This window comes from Nesoenas mayeri, assembly GCF_963082525.1.
Source record: "Nesoenas mayeri genome assembly, chromosome: 2".
Classification (NCBI taxonomy): Eukaryota; Metazoa; Chordata; class Aves; order Columbiformes; family Columbidae; genus Nesoenas; species Nesoenas mayeri.
The window spans coordinates 36698890-36720793 of NC_137543.1; the positions used below are offsets into that span (position 1 = coordinate 36698890).

General features: G+C 40.4%; 1 protein-coding gene across 1 annotated transcript in view; it reads right to left on the reverse strand.

Moving 5' to 3' along the window:
* Positions 1-15652, reverse strand: part of LOC308037369 (uncharacterized protein C8orf34 homolog) — a gene marked incomplete at its 5' end in the record, with an annotated part of 143302 nt that extends 127650 nt beyond the window's left edge. Inside the window, 1 exon segment of the mRNA XM_080339099.1 lies at positions 15584-15652. Within this exon segment, the coding sequence (XP_080195225.1) occupies positions 15584-15652 (69 nt within the window).
* Positions 15653-21904: the final 6252 nt, after the last annotated feature.

A 21904-nucleotide genomic window follows, 5' to 3' on the forward strand; every position in this document is an offset into this window, starting at 1 on the left:
CTGTCTCCACCTAAAAACAGCCCAGACTTGTGGAACAACCACCAGGCTGCCTTCAAAGATTCTCCAAAAAAGCAGGCCCTTCAGTTTCAAGGCTTGAACACACACAGACTTGGGAAGGTGGAGGTCTGAACCCAGGGGGAACACAGAGCCTACTGAGGATGAATAACAAGCTGCTGAACTGACTGCTCCTACGAAGGAAAACCTCTGCTTGCAAAGCAGGCACAAAGCTCAGCTTCCCAAAATGCACACTCGTACTACTGCTCCTCCAGTATCCCCTCCACACATTCACTTCACTACGTCATCTGCTGGCTTTGGGCTGCCTTGATATAAGACTCAGAACTCAGTGGGCAGAAGTTCTCATTTGCAAGATGTCTGGACCATTTCCATCACAATAGGGTACGTTTTCTTTGTTGTACCAGCAGGTAAAAATACACTGTTAAGATAGTGGAGTTTTTCAGCAGATAATTGACTTAACTACATATAAGAAGGATAACCTACTGCATTCCTTTTGCACATCTTGAAACACACCCAGAAAAAAAGACACCACCATATTCCTTGAAAGGCACAAAAAGACAGGAAATGGCAGGCATTATTTGGTAGTCATATTAAGAACAGCACTGATATCCAAGTAACATTTAGCTTTGTTCATTTAAAAAATAATTTATTTTAATCCTGGAGGATGTAATGTCAGAGACTCAATCTAAACACTTGTATCAGGACACTCCTGCATTAATCAAGTTATTTCCACATTCAAATCACAATTACCTATGCCAAAACATCACTACAATGTCTTGTGTGGAACTGTAACTTGGATGATTTTTGTCACCCAGGTTTGGATACTGGAATCACAAAGCCAAAAACATTCCTTCAACCAGTGCACAACTGCATTTACACAGGTGATGTTACAGAGTGAGACCAGATCACCATCAGAAGAGACAGAAGCCTCGCACCCTACTCCCATGCCTTCCAGACTTGGTATATTGCAAAGCGTGTCCCTTCCTCCAGAGCACCATGAGGAAGAACAGATCCCCATTCAACTTCTGTACAGAAGGAGTCACTGGAACACTTGCTTCAGAGAAAACACTTTCTCCTCAGAGGCTGGATGTCCTACAACTGTGCCCAGAAAATGGCACGCCAGAAAATGACTCTTCAGCGAAAGACAACTGATCGGCAGAAGGGAAAGAACAGTGCATCTGTTGTACTCTATAAAGGAAAATATCAAAATTTGTCATCAATATACAGAGAATATGAGATGCAGTGGATTACAGCCAGGCAAGTGTTTAGCAGAAGAGATAGTCCAATACCAAATGCATTATTTCTAAACACTCAGCACTATATAGCTGCACCAACACTGCAGGCTCCACTTGCGGCCAGTGCTGTTAGCTTTCCTTGGACTGTAACAGAACATAACTGGGTTTTGTTCTCTTCCTTTTTGATTTGTATAAATTTCATGTTTGTTTATCGAATCTCAATTCCTATGTAATGACAAAAGCATGCTTCAAAGTTAAAAAAAAAAAACCACACTTGAAAATTAGGTTTATAACTGCTCATACAAACTTACTGTGGTTCACTTTCATACGTATCACAGTTATCACTCACACAGACCTTTAGAAACACATTCTGTAACACTCACTCAGCTTGACTTTCAGCTTGAATGTCATTATTTGAACAGGTTTTGTATAAAATATAAAAATAATGCTCAAGTATTGGATCAAATGTAAAAATCATCCAGCTGGTGGGAAGCATAGAAAGCACTCCCCTTTCCCACAAATATATATACATATATATTATATTATTGATCTACACGAGGCCAGCAAAATCTTTTGATATCATAGGAAACTAGAAGAAATAAATTCAATGTGCCATTGAATGGAGGGTAAAAAGATGCTATGAGAAAGGCTTCTTTATTATAATGGTATCTGGTTTTATAAGGATTTAAGAAAATGGCAAGATCCCATTTTATGTAATACTATGGTAAATTTTCATATGCTCAAATATTAGACAAAAACACTTTATAAATAGTCATTAAAAAAAAAATTCAAGCACTTTTGCAGTATAACAGCTACTATTTGCAACACCTTCAACTCAAATGCTTCAAATATTTTTAAATTGGAAAAAGCCTCCAAATATCTAGGGTTTAATTACAGCTGAACACAAATGGTACTGTGACATAAATAAGATACAGAAGTATTTTTTCCAGTGAATAAATGTTCACCTATTCCCAAACCAAAAATTTGGCCAAACACTCTTCTGAAGATTCTGAGAATAGCCAATTGACTTAATAGTCCATCTTCAGAAGAAATACCATCACAGGCATAACAGCCCATTCTCATGGGCTTCTTTTTCAAATCTAAAGCAATAATCTAACTTTACCAAATACTACTGCTCACTTTTTTACCCATCAGCAACGGACTTCTTTGACATTACTTCTGGAAAACAAAACCTAAATATCCTACTTTTGCAATCTTGTGTAGCGATTTAATTTTATATAGATGGCCTATATTTGTCATCACTATTGGTTAATATGAAAGAGAACCAGGAAGAGGGAGGACAGAATCAATGTAATTGATATTTAAGGCCTCTGTTTTCCACACAGGATTTATCAGTTTGTTCTCAGCATAGTCAAGCCGCAGAAAGAGCTTGTAGGAGCTTGAGCCATCCAAACTATAATTTCCATCAAGCAGTTCAGACAAATGAGGAAGTTCAGCTGAAAGTCAACTCATCACAAAAATACTACAGGTTGCTTTAACAAAACATTTCAATTTATCAAACGTAAAGGTTTAAAGGAGCTGTGTTTTTCAACAAGAATAAAAAAAAAGTAATAAAATATTTTTGCCCAGCCGTAAGTTGTACATTGCTGTCAATCCCTGTCTACCAAAAATGATGGCTATAAATTTTACATTCTCACACCTACTCACAACTGCTTATCAATGAGTCATTACGAAGGAATCTAAGGTAGCAAAACTTGCATCCTGAGGACAAACACAAAATACAATATATGAATACTTTAGCTAAAGTATAAGCGAGCCAACTACTGTTAATTGTTATTTTATTATCTCTTTCTCTTGTACCTCTCAGCATAATAACAGCACTTATGGCTGAAAACAAGATTCATTCAAATGCAGATTCATATGCAATGCTACCAGAAAAAAGGTGAAGTATGTGTACAGTTCACCTTCATGATTTGTGGCACGGATTACTCATTCTTTGTTCCATTAAATAGTTACTTACATGCCCAAGTCCTTATACCTATACACAAGTAAGTAATGTGAAAAACCTCCCTCATCCTCACTTTAAAGAGAAGCTGAAAACTTAGAACTATGTCAATAACAAACTGGAAAAAAAAAAAAAAGCCTCTGAAATGAGAGTATATTGGACACTTCTGTTTGGCCTCTGGGAGGACAAATGCATTGGTTGCACAGGCTGAAGGCTGACACTTATCATATCGTACCCACAAATAAATTAGGTCTGAGATAATGGCCGAAGCTACATAAATATCAGCTTACATAAGCAGGATACAGTTTCCACTCTATAACTTATAGATTAACTAAGTTACATATATGATTACAATATTAAAGCCATTTTCACATAATGCAAAGCATAAATACGAAATGAAAAAAAAATTAATCTTGGTCTCTGTGTAACAAAAATACAGGCTAGTGAACGAATATTTTTCCAAGAGAAAAACATAGCAGGAAAAATGGCTTTAAAAGTAGCCATCAAAAAAACCAAATTCGAATAATTATATCATATGGATCAATTTATTAAAATCACTTTCTAGCCCAAATAAGGTAACTTCAACACATACACAAAACTGGTATATTTCTAAAAACTGTTATTTGCACTTGACTGTCTCTTCCATGTAAACTGTTACCACGGATCCAGTCAGCATGTCCTGGCAAACCTACCCAGGACATGACCTGCAACACCCACAAGCTGTCCTCTGGCTTAGGTTTTCAAAGAAAGGACTGAAAGAGTATATTTTACAAGCAAGCTAGAAGCTGAAGTGGATATTTAAGTAAGTACTATTGTACTAGCAATTGAAAACTTTAAATGGGTAGCAATGGTAATTTTTAAGGACAGATCATTGAATTGTATCTAGAACTGTAGTTAGATCCATCATTTCTCATTAGACACTTCTACCATCAAGACTGCAATGGCTTAAGCAACTGAGAATCACTTCATTTCTAGAAGATGAGATCTAGATGATTTTAGAAGATGTGATAGGTTTGGGGGTTGTAGAGCTATTTTTAATAACAGCCAAAGCATTATTAATCTTATTTTCTAATGCTTTTTATTTACAAAACAATGCCTGCAAATAACTGGTGTATGGTTTTGTTTGTTTCTGACACAGTGAAGTAACTTCCCAACCCTGACAATTCCTGATGATTTGATTGCTAGGCTTGATCGGCCTGGTGAGGAGTAAAGGCCTCACCACCAGCAGCGGGGCTCCCTGTGGGGACACAACGTGCTGTAGCCTGGAGACCCGTCAGTGCTCTGAACCACCACACTAAGCAGGGGAGAAGGGAGGAGAAATCAATTTTTCTTTTTTAACATGTGAGACAAATTAATGGGATTAATAGCACCACGTGGCACTGAGGCAGCACAAAGGAAAAAGAGAAAGCAGAAGGGCCATGATGAGCTCAGGGCCTTGCTGTGAAAACTTCTAAACCATGTGAAGACTGTAAGAGCCAGAGGGGTTTGCAGTCTCTGTGCAGATAAACACCACAAAGGCAGGAGAAACACAAACACAGAATAATATGTGATAATGCAGCGGGACAGCAGAAGTGGGAACAGGAGCCAGATAACTGCCTACCCATTTCCATACCCTAACTACTATATATTTTATTTGCTCTCCTGACTTCTTAACTTTTTCTTCAGTCTTTAAGTAAATGTTAAGTGAATCTTCATTTTGGCTAACTTCGTTCTTCTAATCTTTTTTCTATTATCATAGGAAAACACTGAATAAAATAAATTCTCTTGAGTTTCTTATTTACCTCTGTTCCTTTTTCTCCCCCGCTACCTATTTTTTTCAGGTATTTCTCCTTCACAGGATAAGAAACCAAGATTAAATCTGTTACACTAGCAATTTAGTCTTCTCCTTGTGTATCCTTCCTTTGCTACATATTGCTAAGTGTCCATTCAGCCTTTGCCTCCAGATAGCTCCACTATCTTAAACTTTGTAGTAGACTACTGGCATTATTCTGAACCAGGGCATACTTAGGAAGAGCTCTGAAACATCTGTGGTTGGTTTGTTTGTTTGTTTGTTTTTTCTGGGAGTCTACATTGTGCAAAAGGATGTGTCTTAAAAAGACAGTGAGTTGCAGCCTGCTGCCTCTCCAAGGTTACTTCTGTGCAGAATTCATCCTCAGCACAATTACGGGTAGTGTTCCATGATGGCACACCCAGAGGAATTTCTGCATCTGCAAACCTTGGTTTTGCTCTCAGCTTTTGCTTCCCTGGACATCTCTGCTTTGTCTTGATTAGGTAGGAAGGACAAGATTATTCAGAATATTTAGGAAAATGAATACTCAGGTCACATTCAGTGTATCGAGTGTGTCACGCCTAACTGGCCTGGACATGTGTAGTTGATACGATCCGTCTGAACAGGAACATACAGCACCTACTGCAGTTATACAGGATCTTTGTCCAGCACACATGGAATTCTCAGGTGTGTCCCAATGCTTCGGAGCATTTATATGCATTGCATAGCATGCGCACATGCACACATACACATTTCAGTCTGAGAAATCCCAGTAAACCCAGTTATCCTGTCTCTCTCTTCTCTTCTCCTTCAAATGAAGCTGTTGCCTTACTTACACCCATGCCCTCCATATCCACCTCTACAGAACTATTACAGAATTTACCTCATTAACTTTTTTTTCTTCCTAACTGCCCTAATTGTTTCCGTGGGGTGTCTCCTAAGGCCATCTACAGATGAAACTACCCTTCCTTTTCAGTTCTATTACATGAACAATCTCCCAAGTCTAGAGAAGAGAAAGCTTCCACTTATTCAGGCTTCTAGGACAAATTCTGCTCTCAACAATACAAAGCAGCTTTTCTGCATTAGTGCACTATCATGGAACTTATCATTCAGAATTCTTCTATTTGAGATAGATACCTGATCAGAGGAGACCTTCACAGTTATCAGTTTACCTCTCCACTTATACAAACGTCAGCAGAGACGCAATGCCTATCAGAGCGTAATGCAATCTTGGTGAAGGAGTTTGTGGCACAGTACTCAGCGTTAATAGTAGTGCTAAGGATGCATTTAACTCCCTGGCAAATCTATACCCAAGCAGTGCTGCCAAGATTAAGTACTAAAAGTACGAGTCAGACACTGCAAAACATATGAGAAAATATAACTTCTTATCATTTAAAGAAATGTGTATTTGCCCTGTGTCTCTCACCCTTCAGTCATACTCTCACAAACCACAAGCACTGGAACCTTTCTTTAATAAAAAAAACTATAGATCCCAGGTAACCATTTCACCATAGGGACTCAGATTACAAGCAAAAAGAAAAGAAAGAAAAACTAGGCATTAGCAATGTAGCATTAATCTTTGTCATCCCATCCCCTTCCACTTCCTATCCATTCTCACTTTCACGCTCAGTGTATTCATATCGTCCATTTCCTCCTAATTTGTTAGGCCATGCTCCCTAATTATTCAATTCCTTCTTCAGCTCCTTCACAGAAGGGACTGGGCTGAGCTCCATGACATTCTCCTGATCTATGAGGAACTGCCCCTTTAGAAGGCAAGATCCATACGAAGCTAACTTAAGCCCACAAGCTCCTGATATACAGGGCTGAGCAGTTAGTTAAAACCCATGGAGTGATTTGGAGACCACTTATGCCCATCTAGAAGCTTGCTACTGGAGAAAGAGGTGGCTGGGGTCCTCTCCCTCCTTTCACCCTCTGTCCACCTACATTTTCTCTCCTGAGTCAATGCCATGCTTCTCATCAGACCATGTGGTGACCCATCAAGCTAAACCAAGAATCTCCACTCTTTTGCAGACTTTTCTTCTGTTTCATCTTGCCAAACTGGGTGACTGTAGCATGAGACAACTGCCAGTTCCGGAACAAGAACAGCAGGAATGGGCAGCCAGCAAGGAAGATGAACGGGACCGAAAGCAACTGACTATTAGATCAGCCTCACAAGCTGCACTGCTGAATACTAAACCGTCAGAGTGTATGGAGTAAAACACCAAATAATTCAGTTCAAAAGGCTCCAACACAGCTGAAAGACCCAAACCCTCATGATTCCTGCCCCAGAAAACAGTTCCTCCAGAAAGCCAACAAAAGAGCTTGATAAGCATATTGTTCCAGCTACTATAGAGAAATCTGATGCATGAATAGAGTGATTCTACTCATTTAATATTGCAGGGAGCTGCAAAATGAGGAGAAATAATACTTCAAGCAAATAGACAAGAAGGTAACAATTTCCACTCTCCATATGGACAGAATTTTTATAAGAGGTGGCTAATGTAAAACTGCTTTTCACTTACCATGCATGGGTAAGGAAGTTCACATGCATGCTTCGTTTTGTGTGGGCATTTCCCATAATTGTAACACACTTCCTCATGGTGCTATTCAAAGTTATGTTCAAAACTGAGGTGTTTCACTGGAAACTATGTTTAATGCAAAGATTATACTTGAATTTTATGTGATTAGGAAAAGAAAACTGCTCAAAATGACAGAAGACCAAAACCAGAGGGGCATCATACCTTCAGCCTAACACTCTGCCTGAACATTTTCAGATGGAATAGGTATTCAGTGAATCTCAGCAGCCAAAGAAGAAATTAACCCTGAATGGCATCTGGTACCTGACATAAAAGTTAAGGCCATCAAAAATGAGTCTGTTGTAAGCTTTCTAAAGGTATATTACCCTCTATACTGAGAGCAGATATGGATGTTGGGTTGTCTTGCCATAGGTACGCATTTCAAGTGATCACGCTCTTTTCCAGTGTCCTAGAATAAAACTCATGAATTCTTGTTCCTCCTGTCAAGTAAGGGCTGCTTTTCATCATCTTCAGGAATGTCTGAAACTGCACGCTGCGTTAGTCAGGAGGCCAACAGTTTCTGAACAATTCTACTTGAAAATTATTTTGCTTTCAGCTGGGTTTTAACTGTTTTTCATGGTTTCAGGTAGAGAAGCATCTTCTCTTAACACAGAAGGTATCACTCTAATACTTCACAACTAGGAGAATAGGAAAGTATGCAGCTGTGCAAGGGAGATTATAAAGAGTACAGGCAATAACAGCTCATTTTTATCTGGCTATTACAGCCATTAAGGGGTTCAGGTAGTCTTTGTTCCAAAAGTTGGGGAATATAAAAGTGCCTGAAGCCACCTCTCAAGTGCAGAGACAGTGGCTCCATTACCCTTCACTCATATAAAAGCACATATGCTTTCCTCCCACCCCCCAAAAAAAAAGACAAAAACAAACAAAAAAAACACTATACAAAAACAACCAACAATCACTAGACAAACGAGAATGAGAAATTATCGGTCCCCACCTCTACATAAACAAGACAGAAAATGGAAAGGACCAAGCATTAAGAAAAGACATTGAAAAAAGGGAAAGAGTACTGCTTAGACCTTCAAAATGGAGTAAAACTGAAACGAACATTTTTAAATGCTTCAGACTGTTTCTAACTCAGTTTTAATGCTTCTGTTTACAAAGTAACACTTTGAAAGAAGTAAACGCTAATAACAGGTGTATTTTTAGCCAATGCCAAGATAGAGAAGCTAACTAAAAAACCTGCTTACTCCAGAAGAGTACAGCAGTGCATCACACATGGCAGAAATGCTGGTTAAGGTATCACCTGCCCCCTTCCCTCTCAGAAGCTCCACAACCACCAGAAGGCTGAGATTGTGCTGACTCTGGTGTACGGATGGCATCCAGCCCACTTGGGAAAGTATAAATCAGTAACATCAAAGAACATATTAAATAAATAAATAAATAAATAAATAAATAAATAAATAAAGACTGAGTTAAAACCATTACAGATTTTTATTTAGTATTTGACATTTACATTTGTCCTTTGTACCAAAAGATTGGATTAATCAAAAGAAATAAAACAGTTGAAGAGCTTACTTCAGGTTTAATTAACAGCATGCATTAAATATCATGCAGAACTTGGAAGAGACTTCATAATGTGATAAAACCCAAAGAAAAAAAAATAGCAGTGGTAATGGTCTTGTTTTGATTCAAACTGATTCATTACTACAGGGGTGGCCAGACAAAAATTCAAAGTCATCATTGTCCCAGTGCATGTCCTGGAGTAAAGACATGAAACTCCTGGCATTTTATTTTATTTTAAACAGGAACATCTGCTAGCTCTCGACCTCAGCATTTAGCAGCAAGGCTCTGCTGGTACATGATGGTGAGAGCAACTCAATTGAGAACTACCTCATTTTCCCAGCTATTTTGTATGGCAAGCTAGTTATGCCTTCTGCTCCTCCTCTCAAGAAACAGAGTAACTGTCATTTTGAGAGTTCAAAAATACTAAAAGTTAATGTAACAAAAGCAAGTTATAATGATTCCTTCATTTCATCCTTCCATATTTTAGGTAAAATTCTTCAAATTTAATTACTATTGCACAAAGAATATAACTTTGATTTTTATTTATTTGTGCATCTTGTGCCCAGAAAGGATTTTTTTTTTTTTTTAAGCAATTAAGAAAGCCCATATTTCCCTCTCAGAAAAGTAATATGTTTTTGTTGTTGTGCAAACTTCTCTGGAGACATTCAAGACCCACCTGGACATGTTCCTGTGCGACCTCATCTAGGCGTTCCTGCTCCAGCAGGGGGATTGGACTAGATGATCTTTTGAGGTCCCTTCCAATCCCAAACATACTGTGATACTGTGATTATGGTCTATGTTTGTGATCACACAAATGCATAGCTGTATCTGTGATCTCTTTCACTGTTTCATTCCAGTATTTTTTAAGCCTTTGAGTAATTTCAGACAAACTCCCAGAGGAGCAGACACCACAAAAATGCCAGTTATTTCAAATGCTGATAGATTAACTAGTCAGGTAGCAAGACTCAAAGATGTGATTTTCCTTGTTCAGGAACAACCTCTTCTCTTAAGCCCAGATTCCACAGGAGATAACTATGAATGCCTCATCCACAGGGAAGTTTCTGACAACTTTTGTATTCTGTTGGTCACCAAAAAAACCCAGGCAAAAAAAGCATTAAGACATTGCTCATGGAACTATTTATTAATGGAAAGAGGGTCTGTCTATAGTTTCACTTAGGATTTTCCACTTGTTTTCCCTTAAAGACAACTATACCAAGGCAACTATGAAAATGCACAGTGAATTCTCTGAAAAAGACATCTCTGCACTATTTTTGCCATTTGACTCTCATTCCCCTTAAGTAGGTCTTTTACTTCAGTGCACATCAAGGCCACCACAAAGTCCTACTGTAACAGGCAGCAAAAAAAAATTAGAACTTATATACATTTCCCCCACCACCACTATGTAACACTGTAGCATTTCCAGATCACTGCTGGTTTCCACATATCCTTTGAAAAACAGCTGGTATTTGCTCCTCTGAAAGATGGAGCCAATGTCACTGGCTAATCAGTATGTAAAATTATATTCATGATGCCTAAGTACTGAAAAACTTGGTCTTCCAAAGGCTCCATCTAGCTGCCTGAAATCTAATGCTTCTCTCTATATATAAATTCACATCATCCAGAATACAGACCCCTTCATGCTAGCAATAGAATCTAACCAATTAAGCATAATACCAAAATAACATAAAAGAGGATTTGAGCAAGCTCAAAAGAATTCTTTGAGAGCATCCCTCTTATTCACTTGGCAGATATTGCAGCTTAATTTGATGCTATGAAGAATCTTAAACTGGTAAATGAGACACTCAAGTTGACTGTGTCTACATTTGTGTATTTAAGAACTGAGGGCAAACGTTGCTTCAGAAGACGGTGCAAACTCCAAAACTTACCCCCAAACTTTGATTAACTCAGTCACAAGGTGCACTATAAATAATGTTCATCACCAAATAGGTGCATTAGGATGTGTTAAGGCCTAAGTTAGAAGCACAGTGATTTTAAATTAAATAATGGAAGCCAGTATATAATATACACTAACAATGCCACCTCATGTAGGAAAAAACCAACACAATAAATTAAAAAAAAAAATAATCCTATTATATTTGCTTCAGGAATTTTGTCTGCTAAAAGAAAACAAGGTAAGTGTGGTAATATGAATAGAGCTTTTATGTTGTCCAAAATAAAAATTACAGTCCTAAACCCACATTAGTTCAAGAAAAATTCTTAAGTAACCAGGGTTTTGAGACATTTATTTTGAGAAGAGTTACTTTGGCATTTTATAACTCAAAGAATTACAGAGTTCTGGTTTGCATAACAACAATGTACTTGCGGAAGCTTTTTACCTGCAGTTCTATAAATAAGAAAATTTCAAAACACTAAATTTATCTCAGAGCTCTTGAAGATTTATTGCAGTCTGCTCTTAAGAATGCTGATCCAGCTTTCAAATTCACAGAAACTGTCAGGTTGCCCAAATGAGAACACAACTGGATGCTGAAGAGATGCAGTCATACAGAAGTCTAGATGTATGGATACTCACAGGCATCAGGATTATTCATTGAGATTATTAGCACAGAAGAAGAATTTGTGGGATTGGATGCTTGAAATGCAAAGTGGGTCAATACTTCACTCAGACAGAAACGAGTGGGTGCTGATTCTGAATACTCTGTCCCAGCCAATTTTAGGCACACACCTCCTGTTCACATTTCAGAAAGATGGAAAAAAACAACAGTGAAGCTTCATCACAATTCATATTTAGAATCCTTGTTACATTCCAAGTTAAATGTAAAAAAAAAAAAAAAAAAAAGAAGCTAAAAAAATCATGTAGTGCTATACTATAAGTTCCCACAAAAATATCAGAAGAGAGGTGTATCTAAAGGCATTCCTCAAATCTAAACTAGGTATTCAACCACAGTATTCTTGGATGCTAAAAATCTCTTACAGGACGATGCCTAAGCTTTTCACAGTGAAAGAATAAGGGGAAAAAAAAAAAAAAGCAACACAGAACAGCATAAGCCAGCTCATGAAACCTGACAGAATTTAAGGGGTTAACTAAAGACCTTACTGTCAGCACTAACAACACATGCATGGTCTGGGGCATTTAAAAGCTGACCTATAGCTTCACAGGAATTTTACCTGCAAAAAACTTAGGCACACGTAAGATGAACTGGCAGCAAAGTAACAGTTTTGAAAAAAAACATTATTTGAGGACATACGTTCAACAGGGGGAAATGATGCCAAAGTATTGAAGTTGTTTTGCAGTCTGTCTTAAATCTCCAAATTGACATAGTCTCAGATGCACACACGAATTCACACTCACCTCCCTTCCCACCTCTAAGCCACAAATAAGAATTTAACTAGTAAAAATGCCTGGAAACAAGCAAATCTCTGTGTTACCATTCATAGCTGAGTGGAGAGGACTTTCTACTACCTGCTAACAGGTACTGGTGGTCAATAGAAGACTGATGCCTGCTGAGTCAGTCTAACCGCATCAATTCTTTCTTCAGAAGGTTACTCCTACCTTTATAGACATGGAAGCAACTTTTTAACCAAGGGAGGGCCTACAGTCTTCCTGCATCTCACAAATCAGCACTTCTCTTGAAGATTCCTCTTTTACACAAATTAGAAAAATAACTCAAGTGTCACACAACACAAAACTCCAGCAAAGAAATAAAACTGAATTCATCAGCATATACAGCATGTGCTGAAGGCAAGGGAAAAAAAAAAAAAAAATGAAGTCCAAAAGAGCAGATGTTCTTAAGCATATACTGGCTGGTTAATATGAAGTACAAAAAGCCCTAACCACAGTTAACAGAAGGCCACAAGTACAGGACAGAACGGAGAAATGAGACACTACCAGGATAACTGCAAACAACTGCCACGGAATGACCAGCTAGCGACAAACAGCATCTACTGCTCTTGACTGTAATTCAATTGCACTTCATCATCAGGAAACCATCAAGCGTTCCAGCCATCAGTTAACTGTGCCTACATAATTGTCTAAGATCTATGGTGTAAAGTCTTCCCGATCACTGATAATTCATTACGCAAGTATACAATAAAATCTGTGCATCACCTTCCCTGCCTTCATCTCAAAAAGCCTGCACATCCTCTCTCCACTTTAGTCTTTCCTGTGACTGCCCTCAATCACCCAATATTATTTTATGTACTCCCTAAAATGTTGGCTTGAAGCATAGATTGAGTAATTACAGTCACAACCTGCTCAGCAAATAACACTGCGGAAAATTGAATCTAAGTCTACTACTTTCTGACTTGGTATTAGAAAATTAATACTCACTGAAAAAAAAAAAGATGACTCTCACCCATGACAAGTGGTGATTAATTAGCATCAAAACCAGAAGGGGTATAAGAAAATGCTAGCTATTTCTGAATGAAAGACAAAGCACAGATCTCTTCTCAATGTGTCAGAACTTTTACAGACGTGAAAAACTGATGCGTTAGTGAATACACCTGACTGTGAGTACATGGTACTCTTGATACACCACAATGCATATATATTAGCGAAGAGCACGAGCTTCACCCTATGCATAGTCCTTGATCACTTCCCGTCAACTTCAAATACATTATCTTGCCGTTACTAAAGGCTACAAGATCAAACATAGGTTGTAGATCTTCTAAAAACTGTTGAGAACAACAACAAATACATCACCAAAATGAAATACATAAGTAGATTTTAAATGGCTAATCAGGAAGTGGAGGAGATAAGAATTATGATCCTCTTCCTCCCAGTGTTATAGATTCAAAAAACTTCCAACAGCTATATGAATGCTACAGCCCTATATCTTGAATCCACTCCCCAGTATTCAGTTCTATGTGGATTTCACACAAAAATCTCTTGCTGGTACCCAGGAGTGCACTAATAACTTGTAGACAGTGAAGAGCTTTCCACAACGAAATTCCTATATTATAGTGATTAGTGAAATATTCAGTAATATATGAAATGCTGTAAGAAATACAACTTCATTTTTTCCTCCTATTTAAATAGAGATGAGCGTCTTACACTGAGAAACTAGGTTAAAACACAATGACTCAGAATAGTGATGTTAAGCAGTTTGTTTGAATTCTAATGTGTGAAACAATGAGTTAAAAAAAATGTACAAGAAAATGACAGCTGTCAAAGGCCCAACTCCTCAAAAACCCGTAGCTCCTATTGAAATATACAGGTGTCAGTTACGTACATAGCCCTTGCAACTGTGTTGATTGAACAGTCTTTTATTGAGAAATTGGACTACACAAATGTTTCTGTTTCTATGAATTCTAGAACTAGAAAAAAATCACCTGCTGTTCACTAGTACCTAGTTACAGTTCCATCAAAAAGGGGTTTATTTATTGCATGAACATAGCACCTCTGACACTGAGCCAACATAATCTGTCACAACAGCCACAGCCTATACAAAATCTGAAAACTGACCCTTAGCGGACAGTTTTCTAACAAAATTTGAACCTCTCTTATGATGGTCGGCAAACACTATCCATACGCTCCACCAGAATAAAAGAGATTTCATACACAGTATTGATTGAAAACAAGTGAAATACTGAAAAGGGGAGACTTGCATCTTGGGATCATACTGACAAAGTATAATATATGTGCATTTAGATGTAAAAACGGTATGAGAAACAGAATGATTAAATTATAATCACGATTGCTCTAGTACTCTTTTAAATTCCAAGCATTCATAGCTTATGCACAGAAATAGTAAAATATGCACACTGTGCATCTACAAACCCAAGCAAGTGCATCCTTGTAGGACCAAAAAAAATATATAGCAAAAATACGGTTCCCAAGTGTATGACTGCAAATCCAAATGTCAGAAAACACCATCGACACGGACTTTTCGCAGGACAGATTTCATCCCAAGTGCCCGGTCCAGCGGGCAGGCGTCCCGGTGAGGCGGCATCCACCTCTCCCAGCCGGTCACAAAGGGACGGAGCCTCGGGTCTCGCCCACGGGCCGTGCGGGCGCCCACCCCCCGCGGCTCGCTGCTCAGCGCTGCCGCCCTGGACACCGGGGGGCTTGGGAGCGCCACCTCCCCGCACGGCAAGGGATCCGGTGCGCGGCTCCCCACGGCAGGGGCCGGGCGGCCGTCCCGCCACCGCGGGCTCCGCGGCGGACGAGGCGAGGCGGGCAGCTCACCGCGGGGCCGCCTCCAGGAACCGGGGCCGCGGGTGGGAGGGCGAAGGGGCACCTGTTTCACGGCCGCTGCATGTGAAGCGGAGGGCGGCGCGTCCGTGGCGGGGCGAGGAAGCGGGGCGCATCCACGGGGTGGCCGGGAAGGGCTGCGCGGAGCTCCGACACTCGGAGGGACACTCGGACACAGGGCTGGGGGTGCCGGCGCTGCCCTGCCCTCCCCAGCCGGGCAGACACCCAAGCGGCACCGCAAACTCGCCCTCGCCCCTGCGCTCACCTGCGCTGCGCGGGGAGCCGCGGCCGCCGTGGGAGCACCCCCGCCCCCACCGCAAGGAGCCGGCCGGCAAGAGCGCACCTTACCTCGAAGAGGGGACCGATCTTGTTCTTCTCCAGGTAGGCTTGGATCCTGGTCTGCTGGTGAGACGCCATGAAGAGCTCCGGAGGCGGGGGCTGGAGCTCGTCTCCCCCGGCGGCGGCTGCAGTCCCTCCGGCTGCTCGCGGCTCACTCCCCCGCCGCCCAAGGGCTGCCACAGCGGGAGCGGGGGGAGGTGCTGCGAAGGGGCGGCAGCCCGAAGTCCCCGGGACGGAGCTAACTCAGGTGAGCGGGGGACAGCCGGGTGGGTGCCGGTCGCCCGCTCACCTCGGCGCGGGGCGGCGGCGGGCTGTGATCCCTCAGGGAGCAGCGGGCGGGCTCTGCCTGGAGCGGAGCATGGTGCAGGGAGGAGAAGGGCTGCAAAGGCGGCTCCGTGTGTGTGTGTGAGCACCCGTGTGCCTGGCAGCGCCTTGGTTACGGGAACAGCCGCGGCTGGAGCTGCCGCCCTCGCCACAGCGCGGCTCCCGAAGCCAATGGCCGGGGGCTCCTGTCAGCACCGCCGCCGCTGGCGCCCGTTATCGCCCGGGCTCCGGCGCACAAAAGGCGGGATCGAGGGGAGGGGGAGGAGAGCCGGTGGGAGGCGGGGGCTGCTCTGCTTCCTGCCCCCCCGCCGCTTGCATGCCCACCCGGGAACGAGCTTACACGGCGGTGGAGTCGAGTTCCTGCTTTCTGGCGTTTTTCCAGGGCCCCCACCCGGCGGCGCTGCCCCGCCTGGGAGTTCCCCGGCGTGAGGGGCCTGATCGGCTCTCCCAAACTTCACCTGGCGGAGGGTCGCGGGGCAGCCAAACGAGTCGCTCAGCGAGCGGGAGTGGGGGTGCCGTGACTACAGCCAGCGCTTTTGCTTCATTTTTCTTTAAATTGTGTTTTATAATGCTAGGGGTTTTTTTTATGATACTGGTGAAGTTCCCAATTAGCGACGCCAAGCATCTTAATACAATAATTCGAGTAGTTACGTAGGTGCACCCTGGGCGCTGGTTGCGTTGAGTTCCCTCAAGCAGCCAAGGGCTCTTGCCCAAAACCCGGTGGAAAAAATGATGAATTTCGAGCTGGCTTCGGGGAGCAGCGAGTTAATGGCTACATCAAAGCAGCAGTATTTATTCTTTCTCCACTTTAAGTAATTAGTTCCCCACCTTTTCTGTAAGCACGGTCATAAACATCTGGTTTTTTCTCTCTTCATTTAGAAAAGAACAAAAGCATTCTCCTGATATGACACTTCTTCTGCAATAACTGGTTCTGCTGTACCAGTATTCACCTGTTTAAAAAAAAAAAAAAAAAAAAAAAAAGTTGTGGGTTTTTTTTTCCTAAGTTATTAAAAAAAAAAAAGCTTTGAAGAATTGGGAACATTCAGTACATCTGCTGAATCAAGCAACCTACTCCCTATCAAGCAGGTTCTACAAATGAAAGAGTACAAGCCTGATCCAGAAACAGTTAAAGGATTAATTTTCTCAGGAGTAAAAAGATGGTGAGTTCTGCTTCCACAGCCATTGGCTGTTGTTTGACTTCGAAGTCCTCCTTGCTGACCTAAAACTTATGCCTCTATCTGGAAGGAGGTTAGGTGTAACTGTGTTTTAAAGAGACTTTGCAGTGCACCCTGTAACATAAACAATAGCTTGCAGAATTCTGTAATGGTTTTGCTGGAACATGCTCGGTTACACTGTTCATCATCATCTCAGTGAGGCAGTGTTTATTATTTTCCATAGTACCCCCTAAAAATTGGCCTTTTAATATCTGGGTTTGTAGTGTGATGGTATTCTTCTAAAATTCATATCAGCTCAGAGTTTTAGCATATCATCTCGAGCAAAGTACAGCTGCTTTGCCTTGTGCCACTTAAATAATATGATGCTAAGCTAGTTTAATCAGCCTAATGAGGATCATACAATCATAGACGTAATTGCCAGTGATGCAGGTTCTCTATAGTGGCTCTAATCATTCTCATCAGATGAGGATGTTTGTAAAATTTCACAAATCTCATCAGAACCCAGACTGCTCCAATAGATAAAAGACTCCCGCTTTGCAAAATGATGCTTCCCTCCTATGATCCAAAAATGACAACATATGTTTCTATAGCCCTAGACAGCCTGACTTTTGAAAGCAGCAGTGCCTGTAGACCTGCTGGAACCTGACCATGCGGGGACCTGCAAACTATCACTGCTCTATGTAGCACCAATAAGAAGACTGAAAAAAAGAAACTACTATCAGCAATACAAATAAAAAAAGATAACTTGTTAAAGAAGATTTTAAAGATAGCATAAATGTCTCTGGTTGCATATTGTGCAATCAGCTGGATCTTAAAATCTCACTGTTAAAACCTCTAGAGTTTGGGGTTTTAGTTTTGATATTTGTTTGATTTTGTTGTTTTTTGTTTGAATCACAAAATGCTGTTTCTAGACAGCTTTTGAATATCTCCAACAGTTCTCGATCTTTCTGGTATCTGTTGTCATTTTTGATTCCTATTTCCCTAGGCCTTCTTTTCCCCCTCTTAATTCTCACCCAGACATATAATCTAGGCTTTCCAGTTGGCTTGGAAGACAACCTAGCAATCCTTCTGCGGCTGGGAAAGCTTCCAAGACCATATGCAGAATTCACTTTCTAAACAGACTCACCTCATAATCCCACAGCTCCCATAACACTTAACTGACAGGTTATCCTTTGATGTGGATTAGGTACTTCAGAGAGACATGAGCACAGTTCCTTACCAAGAGCTTCATGTTACTGTTTCCTAGTGGAAGGGCTCCAGGAGCTCCCCGACAGAATGCTCTGAGTGCTAAAGTATGGGAGTGCAGGTGTCTCCTGCAGAGAGCATAGGCTCAGTGACATGATAGAGTAGGTAAAGGAACTGCCCTGCTAGCATTTTTTCCTCTTTTTCCAAGGAAAGCACAAAAAATGTTTCTAGATTTAACACAAGCACACTAAGATAGCGATCAATAAATACTTGTCATTTGCAAATAACCGCAGAGGTCTGGGTATTTACATTCTGTTATCTCAGTTAGGGGAAAAACATTTTTTAAAATGTAATTGACATACTTTAAATTAGTTTTAAAAATTGGTATCAATACAGATCTTTCGAAGTGAACTTTCATTGTAATACTGAAGCACCACAGATTTAAAAAAAAAAACTCTTGGATTAAATTACTGATTGGGGACATGCATAAATTTATATTACTCTCAGCATTTTTTTCACATGAACAACTGAACACTAAATTATTTTACAAGCCAAGTAATAAAATATAGTCTCTGTATTTTGCTGTGCTATCATTCCTGTTTCATTTTGTAGATATTTTCTTTAAAGAATAGCATACAGTATGCATTCTATGTAACACTCAGGACTGACCTACAAGAAGAGAAATGACTGCGAAAATTTGCACATAAGCATAAAAAAATAAAAGGTGTCCCAATTTCAAATTATATGCACCAAAGTTAAAACAATAAGATTCCAAGAAAAGAACAGGGAGAGGGACGAAAGAACAGAGATCATTTTAAGATGCTTATGAGCACATGCTATTCAGTTCTTATCCTGTGTCTGCACTCATGATATCTGAGCTCCATGCTTACTACCATTGTCTGTAGTTTTGTCATCTTTCACCCTTCTCACCAAAGGAGCATGCATGTTTTGGTAGGTTGTTTCTGGTCTAATTTATTAGTTCAAGGACTTCACTGGAGTAGGGGCCCATTAAGTAATTCCATAGTATTCTACATAATTTCAGTCCTGTCACCCGTTTTTCAGGAATAAGTTTGCTGCAGTTCCAGCACTGAGCACCGAATATTCAAAGGTGTGGGCACTTGCACTACACCTTTGTCATTGCTGCAGTTAAGACACCCAGGCTTTCCATGCAAAGAAGGTGCTCTTCAGGAGTCAGAGCTGCCACTGCCGGGCAGAAAAGGAAACTGATGACTTGGCTGTCTGTAAAGGTACTCTGTGGGTCACAAATGCTTGGAGCCAAGTCAACAGTTTTCTCCCTGCTGGCTAAAATTTGATCCATATGCTCTGTAGGAAGTTTATTTTTTGAGATGGCATCTGGAGTGCAAAAGAAACATTAAGATCTGAGAGAAATCTATAGTGGCAATATATGAATTTATTACAGGCCTTCACATGGCTTTCTAGCTCCTATTAAATGTTTTATGTTTCAGCTGTCAAAAAGTATCAGAAATTCTTTAATGAACCTTTCAAAAAACAATTAGGGGAAAAAAAAAGTTCATCTAGCAGGCACATTTAAAGAGGTAGTATTCATCAAAACATGGTGATTTTTTTTTTATAAAGCTTTCAATTTTGTGAATGTTTCCTTTAATGTAATAACTCAATAACAAAGAATTCTTCTTCCATTACTGTGGTCTGTTTCTATTGAGTCTGAGATTCTATGCAAAGTCATTATCTACTTCATGAAGAGCTAAGAGAGACATTTGTCAACAGCTGACTAAATGTAGTTCTTACAGTATGCTCTTACTTTAAAGAAAATGCAACTGGAGTTACCTTCAGGAAGATAAAACCCCTGAGTTCCTGCACTTTATACATGAGGCATTATTTTTTATTGCAAAAGCATAGCCTGGGAACTTTACAAACCCCTGTTGTAAAATTTTCTAGAACAGCACACTCACACACACACACATATACACTGGCTGAATATTGCAGTGCTTCAAGCTGTTTAAAATAATGGAGGTCTAACAGTTCCTGACCTAGAAAGCTGCCATCTAGCTTTTTATTTAGTATTTCCCCAAAAATGAATCTGCTCAGATAGCATGTTGTCAAAAGAAATTGCAGCATCTTAGTTCTTTGTACCGAAATACCCAATTTACCTCTTGTCCCCTATCCAGTTAGCAAGACAGAGTGGGGAATAACATCACTGGAGGGCTCATGCCAATGATTTGGTATATTCAATTTTGTTTGGTGTTTGGTTGGTTTGGTTCATTTTTTAAACTGCTCAGTGAAGGATAATATCCCCACAAGCATCAGCTTGAGTTCATACAACCTTGATTATCCTTTCTATGGTTTTCTATTTGCACTAAGGGCTACACTCAGATTTGTTGTGAAGAGCAAGAATTCCTCTGCATCCTCATTCTTCTAGAGAATTCAACCTAAGTTTTGGATATTTTGTCCTTTATACATTGTGATCTTGGCCACAAACACTCAGCCTTTGTGGCAGAACATTTCCCAATCCCTTCAGGGCAGGAGCCCTTGGGAACTTAAAAGCTTGCACTATGCTCAGGCTTTCAATAAGGACAAGAACAAATCACTAGAAAATCCAAGATTCATAAACCACAATGTGCTTAAGGAGGATGAGTGACTACCTCTTCTACTCCTCTTATTCTCAGATGTATTGTGTAATTTGTTTTCATTCATCATGTTCACTTTCCTGTTTCCAATAGTCTGTTTGGGAATGCTCTTCTCTCATGCTATTCAAAGAAAAATCCATTTCAACTTGAAAAATTTAGTTAATGTCATATTACCAATCCAACCATTAATAGAAATCACTATTCTTTCAAGACTTTATTGCTGCTTATATCAATTTTTAGCACTTACAGTTGTTTTCTTTCTGTTTGGCTACACATAAACATAATATGGTAGTAAAAGGAAAAGTACCAATACTTAAGAGTGCACTGATAATAGAACAGGACCTGACTGTGTACATTAAATGTGTTTCAAGGACAAATCTGCTCTGACATGTCACAGTTTAAGTGCAGTACAGAAGACTAGAGACAGGCATTATTAGGAAGCCAACTATGACTACAATGAAGCTTTGCTAAGCAGAACTCCCAGTACCCTCTTGAAGATGGAGAGGTCAGATTCATATTCAGCTACACTAACACCCAAAGACTCAAATAATTAAATAAAAGAATTACCACACCAACTGACAGTTATAATTCTTCTTCCTTTCTGAAGGATACAAATATTAGTTTAATTATTTGGTAGTGGCAGAGAGCATAAAAATACAAGCCTTAGGAAACTGTTCCTTTCCCCTCCTTCTATAGCACTGCCAGACCACAGAGCATTTGTCTGTGCACTGTTGGCATCCTGGTAGCATGAATGGCAGTGGGGACTGAGACATGTCCTGCTGTCCCCAGAGTCTGGTCTAGCTCTTCTAGCCCATGACTAGTAACTGTAATATTATGCAGACTAGCCACTAGAGGGGAATAAAGAGTCACACGCTACTAATCTGGATTACTGCTTTGTACACTGCTTTGCAGGAAGATCTCAGAGATGGCGAAGTGCTGTACCTGACTCAGCTGGCAGCCCTGGCGCATGCTCTGGGCAAATACGTTTGTGCATGTATATTGCTTTCAGACAGTAAGGTTTACTTAAGGGTCTATAAGCC